The 21,045-nt window shown below is 49.5% G+C and overlaps 2 protein-coding genes across 5 annotated transcripts in view; one reads left to right on the top strand and one right to left on the bottom strand.

Moving 5' to 3' along the window:
• micall2a (mical-like 2a) overlaps positions 1-21,045 on the top strand; it is a 251,359-nt gene that overhangs the window by 50,674 nt on the left and 179,640 nt on the right. The window lies entirely within an intron of this gene.
• Positions 1-21,045, bottom strand: part of ints1 (integrator complex subunit 1) — a 99,661-nt gene that overhangs the window by 15,317 nt on the left and 63,299 nt on the right. For all 4 annotated transcript variants that reach the window (XM_086000234.1, XM_086000233.1, XM_086000232.1 and 1 more), the window contains exons 33-41: positions 19,383-19,523; positions 16,225-16,405; positions 15,071-15,194; positions 12,730-12,860; positions 12,038-12,125; positions 9,659-9,906; positions 6,494-6,626; positions 5,223-5,356; positions 1,997-2,189 (exon numbers count right to left, since the gene is read on the bottom strand). In XM_086000234.1, coding sequence (XP_085856360.1) covers positions 1,997-2,189; positions 5,223-5,356; positions 6,494-6,626; positions 9,659-9,906; positions 12,038-12,125; positions 12,730-12,860; positions 15,071-15,194; positions 16,225-16,405; positions 19,383-19,523 — 1,373 coding nt within the window. The remainder of the gene's footprint in view (positions 1-1,996; positions 2,190-5,222; positions 5,357-6,493; positions 6,627-9,658; positions 9,907-12,037; positions 12,126-12,729; positions 12,861-15,070; positions 15,195-16,224; positions 16,406-19,382; positions 19,524-21,045) is intronic.

Here is a 21,045-nt window from a genome sequence, read left to right on the forward strand (position 1 = left end):
AAGATCACGGCTGATCTGCGACCTAAGTCCATCTACCCGACATTGGCCCACATCCCTTTGGTTAACAGAAAGCTATCAATCTCAGATTTAAAATTAACAATTGACCCAGCATCAAGTGCCGTTCCAATCTTAACCAGCGGAAATCATTTCTCTACCTACCCGACCAGTTCCCCTTAATTTTTTTTTTTTTTTAATTTCCCCACCTCACCAATTGATTCATCTCCTCTAACCCCAGACTTACACTGAGGTATGGTTCCACAGGAGCAGTACCGTGGCCGATTGGCCATTCATTTCTGAGCTGTGGCAGTCCGTGCCCTCCAACTATTTAACTGGGTATCATTGCAGCCAAGCCAGATTTCCACCCTTAGCGGACGATGCAATCTGTCAGGAGTTGCTGGGTATCAATCAGAAGCCCTGAGCCAAGTCTCCTCTCCCTAAGCCTGGGTGCAAAGGCCTGTTGCAGCACACCCCACATACCGTGCTGGCTGAGATCAGTGCAAACCAGAGACTGAACCAGCGATCCTCGGAGTCTGTGCCACTCAGCTACTGATTGGATACACTGGCTGGGTCATCAACGAAGCCCCCAAACAAGGCTGCTCCTCTCGAATGGCACTGTACTTAAAACCTACCTCACCTCTCCTAATACTCCTTCTGTGGCTCAGTGTCGAATCTTGTTTGATAATCGTGCCTGTGAAGCACCTTGGGACGTTTTACTACGTTAAAGGTGCTATATAAATGCAAGTTGTTGTTGTAAACACAGCAGGGTGAGACTTCGAAACTCCAGCTTTAGTTAAACCTATTTGCCATTTTGGGCCCCTCCCACCGCGCCTCCCCAGTAATTAAGTTAGCGAAAGCTATTCCCTAGGGTATAGATTATTAAGAAGTGATCTGATTGAGGTGTTTAAGATGATTAAAGGGGTTGATCGGGTAGAGAGAGAGAGAGAAACTATTTCCTCTGGTAGGGGGAGTCCAGAACAAGGGAACATAACCTTAAAAATAGAACTAGGCCGTTCAGGGGTGATGTCAGGAAGCACTTCTTCACACAAAGGGGGGTGGAAATCTGGAACTCTTCCCCCCCCAAAAAGCTGTTGAGGTGGGGATCGATGAAAATTGCGAAACTGAGTGACATGAACCTTGTCATTGATGTGAAAATGACTTATGTAATAATACCGGGCGGCCTGCTGGTGGCGCTGTCCAGAGAGAGTATAAATACTCGGGCATGGGCCCAGCTTGCTCAGGACATTCTTTAACAGGAACTAGTGAAGGACACAACTAGATCTCCATGTTGGAAAACAGTTGATTAAAGCCTTGTTTACTCAGACCAAGTGCCTAGTAGTGTTCTTACGTCACTGAGATTGAGAGATCTTTGTTAGGCAAGGGTATTAAGGGTTACGGAACCAAGACAGGTAGATGGAGTTAAGATACAGATCAGCCACGATCTAATTGAACAGCGGAACAGGCTCGAGGGCAATGTTCTCTGTAAATTTATTTTTGGGGGCCCATTCAAAATTCCGCACATGCGCGTTTTTTAAAATTTAAAAGCCGGCTCACCAGCTACGCGGGACCCCTAGAGCGCTGCGCGGCCACGCAGCTTAAAGGGAACACTGCTCCAGGGGCTGAATGGCCTTCTCCTTTTCCTACGTCCCTAGTTTCCCTATGACAGCGGGCTATACAAAATGGGAGGCTTCACAGCGAACTCACTCCCATCCTCAGCTGACGCGTTTTCCAGCTCGGTATACTCGGGAGCAGACGGGCTGATTGTCCACCTTCCTAGCCCAGGCAATCGCTTGGCTCCCACCTACTGCACCACCCACCCCCCACCCCCTGCCGAGACCAGACAACTCAGCACAGGCCAGGGAGCCGGGGGGTGAACAGGAGATCTGCCAGGTCCGTGTGGCACAATTCTGAATTCACGTTAAAAGCTCTAAACATTACTCCCTGTAGGAGGATTGCGCTTTGACTGAACGCCCAATATTCCAGCCTGGCTCCCACTAACCTGCAGGAGTAGGATGAAGGAGAGCAGGCAGTCCTGCATCGCCACCTGGTGTTCACCCTGAAATAAATACGGCTGCAACAGCTCCAGGATCCCCAGGACGTGCAGAAAGAAGATCAAATGGTTCTGCTGGCGGAACTCTTGGAAATTCAAGTGAACTCGCCCGTGCAACAGGGCAGCAATCATCGGCAAGTGCCTGAAAAATAAAAACAATTTAAGCACCAAAACACCAGTCTCCAGCACAAATACCCACGGATAAGGACATGAAAGTCAACTAAAGGTAAATACGTAGGAACAGGAGGAGGCCATTCAGCCCCTCGGGTCCCTTCCGCCATTCAATTAGATCATGGCTGATCTGTACCTCAACCCCATTTACCCGCTGTTGTTCCATATCCCTCGATATCCTTACCCAACAAAATTCTACTGATCCCAGTTGACCCAGCGCACTGGAAGTGTGTGACTGGCTATAATGTCCCTTCAGTTAGTCCTGCTAAGACACATTTTCATGGTCCAAATCATATTGCAATGAACAAACTCCCATTACATAGGATTCCAAAAGCGACGACGTCACAGTGGGTTTCTTGACCACTGCATTCAGCCATGGACACGGTAGAACATCAATTTTGTAAACAATTTTTGTTTGGAAGGGTGTGTTTGGTTTGTGGGGACAGGAGAAAAGCACCACTGGCAGAGGACTAAGAGCAAAATCCATCTATCACTACCTGAGGAGCATCGCCCGCCCACTCCACTGGAAAAACCAGCGACTGCCCACCCGCCCACTCCACCGGGAAAACCATCACCCGCCCACTCCACCAGGAAAACCATCACCCGCCCACTCCACCGGGAAAACCATCACCCGCCCACTCCACTGGAAAAACCAGCGACTGCCCACCCACTCCACCGGGAAAACCAGCGACTGCCCACTCCACCGGGAAAACCATCACCCGCCCACTCCACCGGGAAAACCATCGCCACCCACCCACCCACTCCACCGGGAAAACCAGCGACTGCCCACTCCACCGGGAAAACCATCACCCGCCCACTCCACCGGGAAAACCATCGCCACCCACCCACCCACTCCACCGGGAAAACCAGCGACTGCCCACCCGCCCACTCCACCGGGAAAACCATCACCCGCCCACTCCACCGGGAAAACCATCACCCGCCCACTCTACCGGGAAAACCATCACCCGCCCACTCCACTGGGAAAACCATCACCCACCCACTCCACCGGGAAAACCATCACCCACCCACTCCACCGGGAAAACCATCACCCGCCCACTCCACCGGGAAAACCATCGCCACCCACTCCACCGGGAAAACCATCACCCACCCACTCCACCGGGAAAACCATCACCCGCCCACTCCACCGGGAAAACCATCACCTGCCCACTCCACCGGGAAAACCATCAACTGCCCGCCCCACCGGGAAAACCATCACCCGCCCACCCACTCCACCGGGAAAACCATCACCCACTTGCTCCACCAGGAAAACTATCACCCGCCCATTCCACCGGGAAAACCATCACCCACCCGCCCATTCCACCGGGAAAACCATCACCCGCCCACCCACTCCACCGGGAAAACCATCACCCGCCCACCCACTCCACCAGGAAAACTATCACCCGCCCATTCCACCGGGAAAACCATCACCCACCCACCCATTCCACCGGGAAAACCATCACCCGCCCACCCACTCCACCGGGAAAACCATCACCCGCCCACCCACTCCACCAGGAAAACTATCACCCGCCCATTCCACCGGGAAAACCATCACCCACCCACCCACTCCACCGGGAAAACCATCACCCACCCACCCACTCCACCGGGAAAACCATCACCCATCCGCCCACTCCACCAGGAAAACCATCACCCGCCCACCCACTCCACCGGGAAAACCATCACCCGCCCACTCCACCGGGAAAACCATCGCCACCCACCCACCCACTCCACCGGGAAAACCAGCGACTGCCCACCCGCCCACTCCACCGGGAAAACCATCACCCGCCCACTCCACCGGGAAAACCATCACCCGCCCACTCTACCGGGAAAACCATCACCCGCCCACTCCACTGGGAAAACCTTCACCCACCCACCCACTCCACCGGGAAAACCATCACCCACCCACTCCACCGGGAAAACCATCACCCGCCCACTCCACCGGGAAAACCATCACCCACCCACTCCACCGGGAAAACCATCACCCGCCCACTCCACTGGGAAAACCTTCACCCACCCACCCACTCCACCGGGAAAACCATCACCCACCCACTCCACCGGGAAAACCATCACCCGCCCACTCCACCGGGAAAACCATCAACTGCCCGCCCCACCGGGAAAACCATCACCCGCCCACCCACTCCACCGGGAAAACCATCACCCACTTGCTCCACCAGGAAAACTATCACCCGCCCATTCCACCGGGAAAACCATCACCCACCCGCCCATTCCACCGGGAAAACCATCACCCGCCCACCCACTCCACCGGGAAAACCATCACCCGCCCACCCACTCCACCAGGAAAACTATCACCCGCCCATTCCACCGGGAAAACCATCACCCACCCACCCACTCCACCGGGAAAACCATCACCCACCCACCCACTCCACCGGGAAAACCATCACCCATCCGCCCACTCCACCAGGAAAACCATCACCCACCCGTCCTCTCCACCGGGAAAACCATCACCCATCCGCCCACTCCACCGGGAAAACCATCACCCGCCCACCCACTCCACCGGGAAAACCATCACCCACCCACCCACTCCACCGGGAAAACCATCACCCATCCGCCCACTCCACCAGGAAAACCATCACCCACCCGTCCTCTCCACCGGGAAAACCATCACCCATCCGCCCACTCCACCAGGAAAACCATCACCCATCCGCCCACTCCACCAGGAAAACCATCACCCATCCGCCCACTCCACCAGGAAAACCATCACCCACCCGCCCTCTCCACCGGGAAAACCATCACCCACCCACTTCACCGGAAAACCATCTCCCACCCACTCCATCGGAAAACCATCACCCGCCCGCCCAAGAGAAGAAAGCTCAGAGATTGCAGTTGTGTAGATAAAAGAGACAACAAAGGATGAGAGAGTGGGAGTTGGAGGCTAGAGGTGATGCTGATCAGGAGCAAGCAACGCCTGCATCAGAGAAACGTTGCAACGAAAACCAGCCCTTTAACCATCACAAAAAAAATTCCGTAAAAGTGAACCAGTGAATACCTGAGCAATAAAACCGGGTGTGCTACCGCCAACTTTCTGCAAGCCATGTTGGCGTCGGCCATGCGATTCTCTGACGTCTTCGAGTCATTGGTGTCTGCGAGCAGTGTCAGCAACCGATGCACTAGTGCATCCAGCTGGGAGAGAGAGAGAGAGAGAGAAACACGCTTATTAAACCGGGTAGGACGTCATTGCTCCGGTACCCAGAAACCAACCCCAGGGGTAATCATGGTCAACATGGGTAACAGGAGCTAGCAGAACAGGAATATATATCTGAAATTCACCTCGGGCAGTACAGCACTGCTGCTCTCCGCCAGCACAGTGGGAAGAACATACACCAGGTGCCGGTCTGTTAAGTGGTTAGATAGCAGCCAAATCCAGGTGGTGTACTCAGTATTTGAAATAACCAGTTTGCCCTGAAGGTGACCCTTTCGTACAGATGTCGTAATATATCGGCTGCAATGCAATTCTGTCACACTCACAACAACAGTACATTAAAGAGGGCTGCTCGTCACATGTTCAATAACTTAGAATAGCTGCACTAACACACTGCACTCAGAGTGCAGTATATTAAATGGACATTTCTTATAAAACCTGTCATTGATACACAGTTTGTTCAGAAAGGGGATCTATCAGACAGTGTGTTCTTTACCAATTTTCAAACGCTGCGCTCTGTAAAGAACAGTAGGTTATAGCACATCTTATTTTGTACAAATCTTGTGTCCTTGGAGAGGCCCGATGCATTCCAAGGGCCGCTCTTGATCATTTTTTTTTAATTCAGTGAGTTGTGATGATCTGGAATGCACTGCCTGGAAGCAAATTCAATGGTAACTTTCGAAAGGGAATTGGATAAATACTTGAAGGGTGACATGAATCAACTGAGCGGCCTGCGGGTGGCGCTGTCCAGGGAGAGTATAAATACTCGGGCACGGGCCCAGCTTGCGCAGGACATTCTTAACAGGAACTAGTGAAGGACACAACTAGACCTCCATGTTGTAAAACAGTTGATTAAAGCTTTGTTTAATGCTTAGACCAAGTGCCTAGTAGTTTTCTTACGTCAAAGGGGAAAAATTTTGCAGGGCTAGGGGGGAAAAGGGCAGGGGGAGTGGGACTAATTGGATACCTCTCTCAAAGAGCCGGCACAGGCACGATGGGCCGAATGGCCTCCCTCTGTGCTGCATGATTCTATGAAACCCTCGCCACAGTGGCACTGGCGCCGATCGTTCTGAAAGGCATGGAGACCGAGGGGGAAACCGTTCGCGAATGCTTCATACCTTGCAGGTACTTCCGTCGCCGGTGCCATCGCTGCTTAGCACAGAGTCCGGCAGATTGACGTGGCGGATAACCTCTGGGACCTGGAAGTAAATCTGAAGTAGCAGATTCTGACAACGCTTGCCCATCACACTGCTGCACGCAGGAAGGAGACAGAAAAACATCATTCAGTAAGTGACCACCGTGGTCATCTTAACAAGTAGACGGGGCTCTCGTATTATATACTAATAGGAGCAACAATACCCTGGGCAGTTACAGGAAGGACCTTTAATCTACAGCAGTCCCAGAAACAATGAGTAAATACATGAAAGGAAGCATTTGCCATTTTATGCTGGGAATTCCAGTGTCCGGGAGATCCACCACATCAGCTCAGCTAGAAAGGAAAGTACCACTTGGATTACGGATCCAGAGAGTGCTGCCCCATTCACACGGACAAAGATCTTCCTGCTCTTGGATTCTGACTGTGGGACTGCAATAGAAACAACAACTTGCATTTATACAGCGCCTTTAACGTAGTAAAACATCCCAAGGCGCTTCACAGGAGCGATTATCAAACAAAATTTGACACCGAGCCACATAAGGAGATATCAGGGCAGGTCAAAGAGGTAGGTTTTAAGGAGCGTCTTAAAGGAGGAGAGAGGTGGAGAGGTTTAGGGAGGGAATTTCAGAGCTTAGAGCCCAGGCAGCTGAAGATACGGCCGCCAATGGTGGAGCGAAGAAAATCGGGGAGTCTAGTCTAATCCCATTCTCCTGCTTGCTCCCCGTACCCTTTAATATCCCACCATGTCTAATCCCACCTTCCTGCTTGCTCCCGGAACTCAGGGGCCAGCTAGGGCAAGGTTTGGGCAGGGCAGCGAGTGGCCGGGGTCCCTATAAAGCATGCCCCTGCTGGAAAGTGGAGGTCCTGTGAGGACTAGGTCGGGTTGTGATGCCCCAATATTGGTGCAGCCCACGTGAAGAATGGCCACCAAGGTGAGGTAAGGCACCCAAGCAGGAGTCAACACGGAGCAGGAGATGAAGGAAAGGCAAGAAATCGTGGCAAAATAAGGCAAGCACTTTCTGCAGATCAAGTGCTCCTTACTGTTTAATACTGAACAGGATGAAGTGCTTAGGAAAGGGCTGCAGTTATACAATAATCTACCTTTAGCACTGAAGCATGCAACCCCCAATTCCTTTACTATATTATTTTGCATAATCCAACATCAACTCATTAAGTCGTCCTTTGTAGAGTTTGCCCTGTTAATCCAAGATGTAACAAGTCACATACTGATGGAGCTAGGGATGAGTGCTACCTGTTTATTGGTCACAATTACACACACAGTATTACGCTAGCAGCCCCCACCCCCCTCCTAATGCAAGTGTTGAATTTAGAAATAATGAGATATAGCATTCATATTTCTTGCATCTATCATTTAAATCCTTTGACTCACTCAGACAAGATAATCCTCTGTGAAGTTATGCTTATTTCAAGCTCTTAAATTGACAATTCTTCAGAATAAAGTCACATTCAACTTTCAATTAAAATTTTAATTGAACACGACCCCAGACTCCATCTTTACTTGAAGCCCTAGTGGTCAAATATTGGGTGGATGTTGATAATTTATTGCCTAATTAAACATTACATTCTGTAGATCAAGATAATACACGTCTCAAGTTTGTGACTACAGTTTCTGAGAAATTCATTTGAGGAAATGCATAATGCTGCACGCCCTGTGTCAGTGTGAACGTGCTCATCTTTTCTATGCCCCTGCAATTTTCGCCCCGCCCTGTCCAGATAGCGCTGGCTCGTGCTGGGGTATCGTTCCCTGGGAGCCTGCAGCCTTCCAGTACCTCACCCCGCTGGCCATTTCTCAACTCAATAGAGTTAGCACTCTTGCCTCTGAGTCAGGAGGTTGTGGGTTCAAGTCCCACTCCAGAGACTTGAGCACAAAAATCTCGGCTGACACTCCAGTGCAGTGCTGAGGGAGTGCGGCACTGTCAAAGGTGCCGTCTTTCAGATGAGACGTTAAACCGAGGCCCCGTCTGCTCTCTCAGCTGGATGTAAAAAATCCCATGGCACTATTTTGAAGAAGAGCAGGGGAGTTATCCCCGTGTCCCGGCCAATACTTATCCTTCAACCAACATCACTAAAACAGATTATCTGGGTCATTATCACATTGCTGTTTGTGGGAGCTTGCTGTGCGCAAATTGGCTGCCGCGTTTCCTACATTACAACAGTGACTACACTTCAAAAAGTACTTCATTGGCTGTAAAGTGCTTTGGGATGTGAAAGGCGCTATAGAAATGCATGTTCTTTCTTTCTTTTAACTGAGCTTAGACTGTGAACACCATTGGGCTTGTCCACCATAGGGGATGATACCATAGTCCGGGTCGAACACTGCTTGCTGGATATATCGAGCCAACCTGTGCGAGACTCCAAAGAAAAGTGACTAGCAGCCTTTAGTGAACTGGAAAAGGAGTAGACAGTGTAACCCAGTGCTGTCGAAAAATGATATTACAGGAAACTTTGTGTTATCCGGAGGCTAAGTGTCCGGCAAGCTCGAGCCACCGGCAAAAATCAGGAGCCGTTTTGTTAGGTTTTTTTTCTTCTCGTGGCTTTTTTTTCCTTCTCGTGGCTTTTTTTTTCCAACAGTCAGGCTCTGGAAAGTCTCTCTGAAGCTGTTGCTAAGCTACAGAGACGCTTCCAAGGTACGGGCCGACTGTTTAGAAGCTGTTGCTAAGCAACAGTGTTTGTTGTCAGATACGGAGATGAAAAGCTCCGTATGCTTCAACAGTAACGCTGGTGTGTCCGGCAGTTTTGAGGGAATGGCAACAGCTCGGTGCCGTCGGTGCCGGATAGCACAACGTTTCCTGTCTTGTAAACCAATACATAGAATGGGCCCGGCCCATTCCTGGTATCTGACATACACTGTGTGGTTTAGAGTGACTCGTGTAGCCACCCAGCACCGAAGGAATGACTGTATTTATCCCTAACTAACCAAGTTCTGTGCATTCAAATCTAGTATGTGCGTCTTCTGACAGAAAGGACCTGCAGCAAGTCATCGTACGATATGATACGTGGCTCCCTGATAAATTAAGTCTTACTCCCGAAACGTTCTACCAGATGAGGAATTAATTACTGTGTACCAGAAGGTTAACAAACATGAGCGCTTGTTTTTTTTTTTTACCTGTCACCCCATTGTTTGATGCAACTGATCAAATACTCAGTCACTTTCTTGACGTTATCCAAATTGCCATGGCAACAGCTGAGCAGCAGGGGCAGCCGTGACCGGATGAGGGGGCCAGTGACATCCTCCGCGGACTTCTTGGCCTGCGACCCGTTGTGGTTCCTCGCCTCGGACTCGGAAAGAATGATGTCCACCAGGCTGATGAGCTCCGCCTTCTTCAAGCGCAGGACATACTCCTCGGTGTGTTTCTGCAAAAAGGCAAAAGTACACACCCGGTAGCTACAGACCCAAATCAGACAACAATGATGCACGCCAGTGATACATTGCTGGGTGGGCAGGGAGAAGGGCTGTTTGTGGGAGCTTGCGGTGCGCAAACTGGCTGCCGCGTTTCCTACATCACAACACTTTAAAAAGCGCTTCATCGGCCGTGAAGCGTTTCTGTACAAGTTTAATACAAGTGCTCGGCCTTTCAATTCTATTTCTCTAGAAACGAACCCCAGTGCTTCGTTTGCACTTTTCACGGTTTTGTTAACCTGCGTTGCTATTTTTAATTTCGGTTAGCCGAGACGGTCAGGAACCCACTCGGGCGGAGCCCTTTGCTTGGCTGCATTGCGGGAACAGGCTCGAAAGGGCTGAATGGCCGGCTCCTCTCTTCCGGTGCACTGCCTCGCGAGCCGGTTTCACTTCCTGCTGCCAGTTGTTCCAATGTTGCCGCTGGGCTTTCAAACTGATCCTGCCGTGCAAATCGGGATGAATTTGCAAGACACCATATTGCAAAACTGTTTCCACTGGAGGCTGCTTCTAGGTTAAGTCCAGCATCAGCCAGCAATAGGAACATAGGAACAGGAGGAGGCCATTCAGCCCCTCGAGCCTGTTCCACCATTCAAATAGATCCTGGCTGATCTGTATGCTAACTCCATCTACCAGCCTTGGTTCCATATCCCCATACCTAATAAAAATCATATCAATCTCATTTTGAAATTTGAAACATAGAAGATAGGAGCAGGAGTAGGCCATTCGGCCCCTCGAGCCTGCTCCACCATTTAATGAGATCATGGCTGATCATCCAAATTCAGTACCCTGACCCTGCTTTCTCCCCATATCCCTTTAGCCTCAAGAAATATATCCAACTCCTTCTCGAATATATTTAATGAATTGGCCTCAACTGCCCTGTGTGGCAGAGAATTCCACAGGTTCACCACTCTCTGGGTGAAGAAATTCCTCATCTCAGTCCTAAATGGCTTACCCCTTATCCTTAGACTGTGACTCCTGGTTCTGGACTCCCCCGCCATCGGGAACATCCTTCCTGCATCTAGTCTGTCTAGTCCTGTTAGAATTTTATAAGTTTCAATGAGATCCCCTCTCATTCTTCTAAACTCTAACGAATATAAGCCTAATCGACCCAATCTCTCCTAATATGTCATTCCTGCCATCCCAGGTATCAGCCTGGTGAATCTTCGCTGCACTCTCTTCATGACAAGAACATCCTTCCTCAGATAAGGCGACCAAAACTGCACACAATACTCAAGGTGCGGTCTCACCAAGGCCCTGTACAACTGCAGCAAGACATCCTTGCTCCTGTACTCAAATCCTTTCGCTATGAAGGCCAACATACCATTTGCCTTCTTAACCACCTGCTGCACCTGCATGCTTACCTTCAGTGAATGGTGCACAAGGACACCCAGGTCTCGTTGCACTTCCCCTTCTCCCAATCTATTGCCGTTCAGATAATAATCTGTCTTCCTGTTTTTGCCACCGAAGTGGATAACCTCACATTTATCCACATTATACTGCATCTGCCATGCATCTGCCCAATCACCCAACCTGTCCAAATCATACTGGAGTTTCTCAGCATCCTCCTCACAGCACACACGCCCACCCAGCTTTGTGTCGTCTGCAAACTTGGAGATATTACATCTAGTTCCCTCATCCAGATCATTAATATATATTGTGAATAGCTGGGGTCCTAGGACTGATCCCTGCAGCACCCCACTAGTCACTGCCTGCCACTCGGAAAAAGAGCCGTTTATTCCAACTGATCCCCCCAGTCTCAACAACTTTTTGGGGCAAAGTTCCCGATTTCTACTGTCCCTTGTGTGAAGAAGTGCTTCCCGACATCACCCCTGAAGAGTCGAGCTCTAATTTTAAGGTTATAATGGTCCCGAGATCGTTCCAGTGACTCAGTATGAAGTAGGCAGGATGCGGTTCCTCTACTTCCACAGATTTAATCCAGACTTAGCAGAGAACGGACCCGGCAATCGAGAAAATCCCCGTCAATTTACACCTCTCGCAAACCAGTGCTGCTCGCAAATTCACTGTGTCTGTGACCCGACCTCAGTTACTGGCTGCTCTCCCGTGCTCTCCCATTCCAAATCCTACCTGCGGGGTTCTTTGGTCACGTCCTTGCCAGATTCTCGGAATGTGCGCACATGCCCAGAGAAAATCTAGTGAGGCCATGGGGTCCAGCCTGCAATTAAAAGGAAGGAAATTAGGGAATGATCACCAGAAGGAAAGAAAAAGAGAGAGCGAGAAAGAGAGAGCGAGCGAGAGAGAAAAAGAGAGTGAGAGAAGGAGAAAGAGAGAGAGAGAGAGAGAGACACAGAGAGAGCGAGCGAGAGAGAGAGAAGGAGAAAGAGAGAGAGCAACAGCTAATTGTTCATTTTGGTGAAGAGTTTACGTTAACAGAATGTGTTACAGAATTAGAACATTTGGTGCAAGACAGCAACTCAGGTGGAACATTTTTTAAAATTTAACGGTAGCAGTTGTTTTTGAACATTTGACACTGCTCTGCCAAGCTTGTGTGTATACATGCATGTATTTTACAGTTTTTCTAAATTAGCTAACATGTCAAACTAATGAAATAAGACCTCCCCTTCAACTGCTCGAAGTGTCACTGCTGCTGCTCAGTGAGCCAAGCGCCCGTTTTACCTGCCTGCCCAGTCTCGCAGCCTGAGCTCTTGGTCTGTGCCTGCCGGTCTGTGCCTGCCACTGTGACTCACCTGAGCTCCCGGTCTGTGCCTGCCAGTGTGACTCACCTGAGCTCCCGGTCTGTGCCTGCCAGTGTGACTCACCTGAGCTCCCCGTGCTTGCTCAGCAGGATGCTGATGCACCGGTGCAGCGTGGTCCAGTTTGACTGGTGGGTGAGAACAGCCAGAAGGTAGGGCCGGAACGAAAGCAGCTGCGATCCGAGCTGACCGTTCACCTGGAGACAGGGCAGAGCTCAGTCAGATTAACACGAGGGCTCAAAGATGCCTCACATCCTGGGCATCTAAGCCACACAAACATACTGCTGAACAAGGTCACACCATTTTAAACTTCTAGTTTTACCAATTCATTTTAATCTTATTACCCTGACAAATTCATTCCTAAATTAGCCCAAGTGCACACAGACTGTTGACCAACGTTATGAAATATACATTGGAACAGGAGGAGGCCATTCAGCCCCTTGAACCTGTTTTGCCATTTAATTAGATAACATAAGAAATAGGAGCAGGAGTTGGCCATACAGCCCCTCGAGCCTGCTCCGCCATTCAATAAGATCATGGCTGATCTTCAACCTCAACTCCACTTTCCCGCTCGATCCCTGTATCCCTCGATTCCCCTGGAGTCCAAAAATCTATCGATCTCAGCCTTGAATATACTCAATGACTGAGCATGCACGGTCCTTTGGGGCAGAGAATTCCAAAGATTCACACCCCTCTGAGTGAAGAAATTTCTCCTCATCTCAGCCCTAAATGGCTGACCCCTTATCCTGAGGCTATGCCCCCTAGTTCTAGACTCTCCAGCCAGGGGAAACAACCTCTCAGCATCGACCCTGTCAATCCCCCTCAGAAACTTATATGTTTCAATGAGATTATCTCTCATTCTTCTAAACTCCAGAGAGTATCGGCCCAATCTACACAATCTCTCCTCATAAGTCTCATCCCAGGAATCAATCTAGTGAACCGTGGCTGATCTGTACCTCAACTCCATTTACCCGCCTTCGACCCACATCCCTTGATGCACAAAAAGTTATCTATTTCAGTCTTGAAAATTTCAACTAGCCCCAGCATCCACAGCCTTTTGGGGGAGAGAGTTCCAGATTTCTACTACCTTTATTCTGAAAAGGTGCTTGCTGATTTCCCTCCAAAATGGCCTAGCATTAATTTTAAGATTATTTCCACTTGTTCTTGATTTAACCCATCAGAGGAAATAGTTTCTCGGTATTTACCCTAGCGAATCAAAACTGCACACAATTCAGCAATGAATTGGTGCTCTCAATATTGCTCTCTATACTTACAGAACAAAAGAACGAGCATTTACATCGCGCCGTAACATGTCTCCTATAACTACCCCAAAGTGCTTCACACAGAATGAATTCCCAAACCCGTGACCTCTACCACCTAGAAGGACAAAGGCAGCAGGGTCACCACCACCTCCAAGTTCCCCTCCAAGTCACACACCATCCTGACTTGGAAATATATCAGCCGTTCCTTCATCGTCGCTGGGTCAAAATCCTGGAACTCCCTAACAGCACTGTGGGAGTACCTTCACCACACGGACTGCAGCGGTTCAAGGCGGCGGCTCACCACCACCTTCTCAAGGGCAATTAGGGATGGGCAATAAATGCTGGCCTTGCCAGCGACGCCCACATCCCAGGAACAATTTTTTTTTTAATGAGTTGATTCAGTTACTGTTTTTGAAGTGAGCTAGCCAGGGGCTGCTAGTACTGTAGAATCTGGCTCTGTCCTGACGCGGAGCAGACTCCGCAGTACTGGAACAACACAAAAACTCCACACGTACACACTGACTCGTGCTCACAAGTCACAGTCTGCAACTGGTTTTTGGCTAGTGGCCAAGATACGGAAAACCGAGTGGACAGCCCAAGCACCGGTAAAGGTAAAAGCCGCCGCATTCTGGAGCTGCTGGTGAAATCCGTTGTTTGGGCACCGGCCGCATCCACCTGGGTATTGGCTCCTCCAGAGGTGACGGAGGGGCTGCAACTCCCACTGAAGTCGGAGGTGCCGTCGGCCGGCTGTGAAACGAGGAGGGCGAGGAGGAAAGGGAAACGGTGCGCATCGGGAGACGCTCTTTCTCCGCAGCGAGGCAGGGCGGCTGCGGGAGGCTTTGCTCTGCGTCTAAATGGCCCTACAGCCAACGGAAGAAAGCTTGAGGCCGACACTGGGCTGGGAAAGAAAATGGGAAGCAAGGTGCGATTCACCAGCACCGACAACCTTCAGTTGGTTCATTGCAAGAATTTTCCCAACTGGCTTGGAGAAGTGGGAGCTCAGTGAGTGCACACAACTGAAGCAGAACCACTCCAGGGTTAATGACTCTGCTGATGTTCATTTAGTTAATTAGGCATGGCTGCCTACTCCTTGGTGTACGATACAGTATTCACTTGCAGTTTCTCGGCGCCTCATTAGTCTTTACCTTATGGTCGGCAAACAGGAGCCTCTGCTGTTGGTCAGGGCAGCAGGAAATGACCTCGGGGTCCAGGAGCTCAGACCAATCGATAAGCAGGCCCGACGCTGATACAGGCTTCATCCTCTCCGCACTGTGTAAACCAAGAGAGAAGCAGAGCTGGCGATGAGATGCAGAGTAACGGAGAGGTAGAAGAAGCATTTTAAAAATGGCAGGGGGAGGGGGTGGTGTCTAGATAAGTAGGTCCTCACAACTCTCTAGCAATGGCCAACACTTTCCCCCGTGAATCAAACCAGCTGATCTACAAGGTAGGGTGCTGTGTTTCTATGTCCGCAAGGAATCCGAACTTCCGAAACAAAATGAACTGAATGCTGGAAATCTAAAATAAAAACAACAAAAGATCGGAGAGGCGCAGTATTTGGAAGTTAAGGGCAGGTTAATGATTGGGATGGGGTACTATCAGGTTCAATGAAGAATGCCCTCCTGAAACGTGTCCATCTCCTTCAGCTGCTGATCGACCTCCTGTGCACTTCCAGCACTCCTGAAGCTGGAGATTGTGGGCCGTGGGCTCAAAGCTAGAGATTCGGCAAGTTTCTCAGCTGGTCTCCCTCAGGCTGGCAGAGCCTTGGCGCTGAGCTGAGCTCCCTCAGGCTGGAAGGGGTAGCAGGGAATTTGAGCTGAGCCGAGTTGGTCTCCCTCAGGTTGGCAGAGCCTTGGAGCGGCACTTTAAGCTCAAGAATGGGCCCTCGAACTCGAATCTTCGACTCTCAGTGCCAGCAGTTCCAGGACCAAGTCTGCTGATTTGAAGAAGGGACATCGTTGTCTGTGACAGTCAGCTCATGAAGGGCGCCACTGCCACCTTGAGGAAGGGACACCAGAGCCTGCAATGTAAACCATTAGCCCGAGGACAGGGTGCTGGAGCCGGCAAACTGCACTACCGGCGAGTGACAGATGTCAAATGACTGCGAGATAGCTCAATGCTATAGACCTGCGACAGCCGACCCTCAATGCCCCATTAATAAGTTCCCATTTCTTGCCAGACACCTCTCGCTCCCAATGGTTGCTGGCTAAACACCCATGGTTTAACCTCCTGCACTGGTCATTTGGTCACAGAGTTCCCCCCGGCCCCCCCCACCACCCCCACATCGTCCCTCCGAAGCTACCTGTCGCCGTCAATCTCCATCTTTACAGCGGACTCCTCTCCTTCCTGTTGGAGAAGTGTGGTGATCAGGGCCACCGGATCGGTGCCAGCATGCTTTGCGCCTGCTTCCGTGCTGACAGTGAGGACAAGGGTCAAGAGCTCCTCCAGGTAGGGAGACCGCATCTCAATCAAACCCTTCAATACTGTGGGAGCGACAGAATTTTGGTGAGGTAATGTTCTTTTACAGAGCAAAAATCCCCCCCCAAAAAACAGTAAGAAAACACTCTTGACGTTTTAACCGCACGCAATGTGTTAAATTATGTAATTTAGAGAATAAACCATAACCAGTATTAGGAAGTAAAGAGCACTGAGCCTATTTTAAAGATGATTTTGATCATGCGTTTTCAGTATTTTTCTCCCCTGCACAGCAAACAAAAAGGACAGGAATGAAAGACAAAGAGCTCCTCCTACAAGGTTAGTGGCTACGAGCACTACCCAGAGTGCTACTGACCCACAGAGACAAGGAAAACTGCTCCAGGTACTCACCACATGCTGCAAAATTCTTTGATTTAAAATTTAAATTTTACTTTTCATCATTTTACACTTACATTTTTTTTTTGGCCGACTCGCCTTTTCTCCTTTAAAGCAACATTCTGGATATATCCTGGTCTAATATATAAACACAGGCACAGACACACAGATAGAGACACACACAGACAGACAGACACACACACACACAGAGACACAGACAGACACAGACACACACAGAGACAGACAGATACAGACAGACAGACACACACAGAGACACACACAGACAGACACACACACACAGACACACACACAGAGACAGACACACACACACACAGAGACACAGACAGACACACACACAGAGACACAGACAGACACAGACACACAGAGACAGACAGATACAGACAGACAGACACACAGAGACACACACAGACAGACACACACACAGACACACACAGACAGACAGAGACACACACAGACAGACACAAACAGACACAGACAGACAGAGACACAGACAGACAGACACACACAGACAGACACAGACAGACAGAGACAGACACACACAGAGACACAGACACACACAGACAGACACAGCCTCTCTCTACATTGTAGAAATTGGACATTTTAACCCGTTTCTCACTGCTCATCCCCCTTTTACATCTGTTTTTCCCTGCCCCGTCTTTAATAGCTTGTACATCATTGAAACTGCAATCTGACCAGCTTGTTACACAGCCTGAGCACCACCTCAGGAAGCTTGCATTCTGCTTTTCAGGCAGAACACCCCAATCTTTTGTCAGCTTTATTAGTTGCCATCCACATTGTTGAGACAGGGCTGGTGAAAAATACACTGTTACTCCGAGGTCTCTTCCCGCATCTCCCTGTGTTAACTAAGCTCAGCTGCGCACCTAAATTGCGTAGATTTATTGTGCATTCGATTTAATCGCCAATAAATCCAACAGGGAAATAAGGAGAAATTTCTTTACTCAGAGTGGTTAGAACGCTACCACAGAAAGCGATTGAGGCAAATAGCTTGGATGCTTTCAAAAGGGTACTAGACGAGTACATGAGAGAAAAGGGAATAGAAAGATAGGTTGAAAGGCTGAGATGAGGTAGATGGAATGGGAGGAGGCTCGTGTGGAGCATAAACACCAGCACTGACTGGTTGGGCCAAATGGCCTGTTTCTGTGCTGTATGTTCTATGTAATTCTAGTTAACGTGGTACAAGGTTGCACCTAGATGTGATGCATTAAGGGCCCCAGGCGGCAGTAACTCACATCCCGATCTAGTTCGAGCGAGCAATCAGGACAGGCGAGAAGTAATGGGACCTTTAGGAATTAGTGACCAGAATATGACTTAAGCTGTGGTTCTGTTACTGGACTAATAATCCAGAGAACATCAGTTCAAATCTCACCATAGCAGTTTGAGAACTTGAATTCACTTAAAAATAATCTGGAAATAAATAAAACTAGTACCAGTAAAAGTGATCATGAAGCTGCTAGACTGTCGTAAAAATCCAACTGGTTCACCAATGTCCTTTAGGGAAGGAAACCTGCCGTCCTTACCCGGTGTAGTCTACGTGTGACTCCTGTCCCCACACCAACGTGGTTGACGCTGAAGTGGCCTCGCGAGTCACTCCATTGTTCACACAAAAGACCTACAAGATCCCACAGCGCCACTCTGTATAACAACAGAAAATGCTGGAAAAACTCAGCAGGCCAGGCAACATCCGTGGAGAGAGAAACAGAGTCAACATTTCGGGTCGAAACCCTTCGTCAGGACTGAGAGAAAAGGCAGGAAATTAAACAAAAGGCAGTTAGGGGGCTGGGAAATGGGGGAGGGGATGGAAGAAGAGACATTAAGAGATATTCAAGGTGAGACGAGATAGTAATAGGACAGTAAAGAAACAGACAATGGCTCTAGATGAAGTGTGAAATGCGCTGGAGAGTGAAAGACAGCTGCCATGTGGAGAGAGAGAAGAAAAAAAAGTTCTTTCCCGTGTCCTGGGCCAAAGTTTATCCCTCAACCAACATCACTCAAACCGATTATCTGCTCATTATCACATTGCTGCTTGTGGGACCTTGCTGTGCGCAAATTGGCTGCCGCGTTTCCCACATTAAACAAACAGCGACTGAACAGTACTTCATTGGCAATAAAGCGCTTAGGGACGTCCTGAGGTCACGAAAGGCACTATATAAATGCAAGATCTTTCTTGAAACCAGTTAACACTGCACAGACCAAGGACCGGGCCGTGACTCTCCTGTTCTGTAACAGCTCAGTCCTACACTGGGCAACATACTTATCATCAGTTCTTACTTTTGAATAATTTAGCTGCTATTGACCCAGAACTTGTTTAGTTCCCTCCAGTTACTAATTCGGATCGGAGTAGGATGTGCGACGTAAGAAAACCACTAGGCACTTGGTCTAAGCGTTAAACAAAGCTTTAATCAACTGTTTCACAACATGGAGGTCTAGTTGTGTCCTTCACTAGTTCCTGTTAAGAATGTCCTGCGCAAGCTGGGCCCGTGCCAGGGTATTTATACTCTCCCTGGACAGCGCCACCCGCAGACCGCTCAGTATTATTTCATAAGTCTTTCTTTCCTGAATGACTGATTCATGTCAATGTGTCTGGCGTGTGCTTATGTAATTGCGTACCTCTTCCCCTCAGCTCTGGCTCCACGCTGCACTTCTCTCCCGCTTTTAGAGCCGATATTATTCCCTGCACCGCCGAATCGATCAGCTCCTGGTCCTGCCGATAGGTCAGTTGCTCCGCCAGGTGCCGGAAGCCAGCTCTCACTGTGGAAGCATAATTCCATTATGTATTCTGAGCCATGCAAAGTCTGACACCTTCACACTACAAGTTAACAAAAGGGAGTTACAAGCTGTGGTCTAACCTCTATGGCAGAGAGAGTGCTTTACTCTTGTTTATGCAATCAGCCGAAACCCTCGCTTTAGGTTGGGCTTGTAATACAGGAAACTCTATTATCCGGCACCGACGGGACCGGCGTGGTGCCGGTTTATCAAAAAGTCCGGATTACAGAGAGGTATAGTTAAAAGGTACGAGAGCTCCGTACACAGCAACAAATCCAGGCTTCCCTGTTGCTTAGCAACCTATGCAGGAACACCGGCCACAGACCAAGCATCCCTGTCGCTTAGCAACAAGTGCACGAACCCCAGATACACAGCCACAGATCCAGGAACTGCCACTAATATGAAGTAAAACTTACCTGAACCTACTCCTGAATTTTGCCGGTTAACAGAGATTTCCGGTTATTTTTTTTTAGGTGCCGGTAAATCGAGAGTTTCCTGTATACGCATTACCTCAGGATTACCCCCGATAGGGTTTGATGAAGTAGGGGTGGGAGGAGGCTCGTGTGGAGCATAAACACCGGCATAGACCATTTGGGCCGAATGGCCTGTTTCTGTGCTGTACATTCGATGTAATCCTAATTATTGGTTGGAAGTAAGGCCCCTACAAACTTGAAATAATGACGCCATGATTTTAAATCATTCAATATAAATGTCATTGCGGATCAGTGACTCAGCAACTGCACGGAGGGGCACAAAAAGACACCAGCTAAAAAAAAAAACTTAGAAAGGTTTAGGTTACAGAATCGAAGACATCTCGGGGAGGCTGCATTTTGAAATAGCAATCTGAAGGATGTCAGTTCAAAACCACTCCAAATTTGCTCTTCAGGCAAAACAGCTCCAGAACCATTATTCTCTTATTTAAAATGCCTTCTGATGAACTCCCCAGTTGGTTTATTGGGTTTGAAGCAGCATCTGGTGGAGCTCTGAGCCACACGGGCCAGACAGCTTCAGGTGCGTCTCCCGGCCTGTTCGCAGGTGGGGGAGCAGTGGGTGGCCACAACTGGCCTCGACGCTCTTCGGTTTGGGGGGAGGAGGAGAAGGAAGGGAGGGAGAAAACAAAAACTCAGCCACTGTTCCAGCTCCTAGCCATTTACCCATTAACTCCTGCTAGGTAAGTGCGCACGACAGAATGCCAAGTGAGGGCGGGATCGAGCTTTTCTCACTCGGTGGAATGGCCAAACAATGCCAAGTATCTGGGCTCACGTGTACATGGCCACGTGGGCGTGGTACTGGAGGGCTGTCTGAGCTTGCGGAACTGTACACTATTATTAAGGGATCGAGAGCAAGTGAGAGACCCATTTTGTGAGCGAGGGACCCATTTTGTGAGCGAGGGACCCATTTTGCATCAAGCCCTTAGGTTATAAACCTGCAGAACTTTGCTGACAGTCTTCACAGAGGTCACAAACAGCCTGATCTTGCGGTTAAACACACTGATTACATTTAGATC

Source organism: Somniosus microcephalus, chromosome 11 (genome assembly GCF_052327205.1).
Source record: "Somniosus microcephalus isolate GS21.2 chromosome 11, FLI_Smic_1.0, whole genome shotgun sequence".
NCBI lineage: Eukaryota > Metazoa > Chordata > Chondrichthyes > Squaliformes > Somniosidae > Somniosus > Somniosus microcephalus.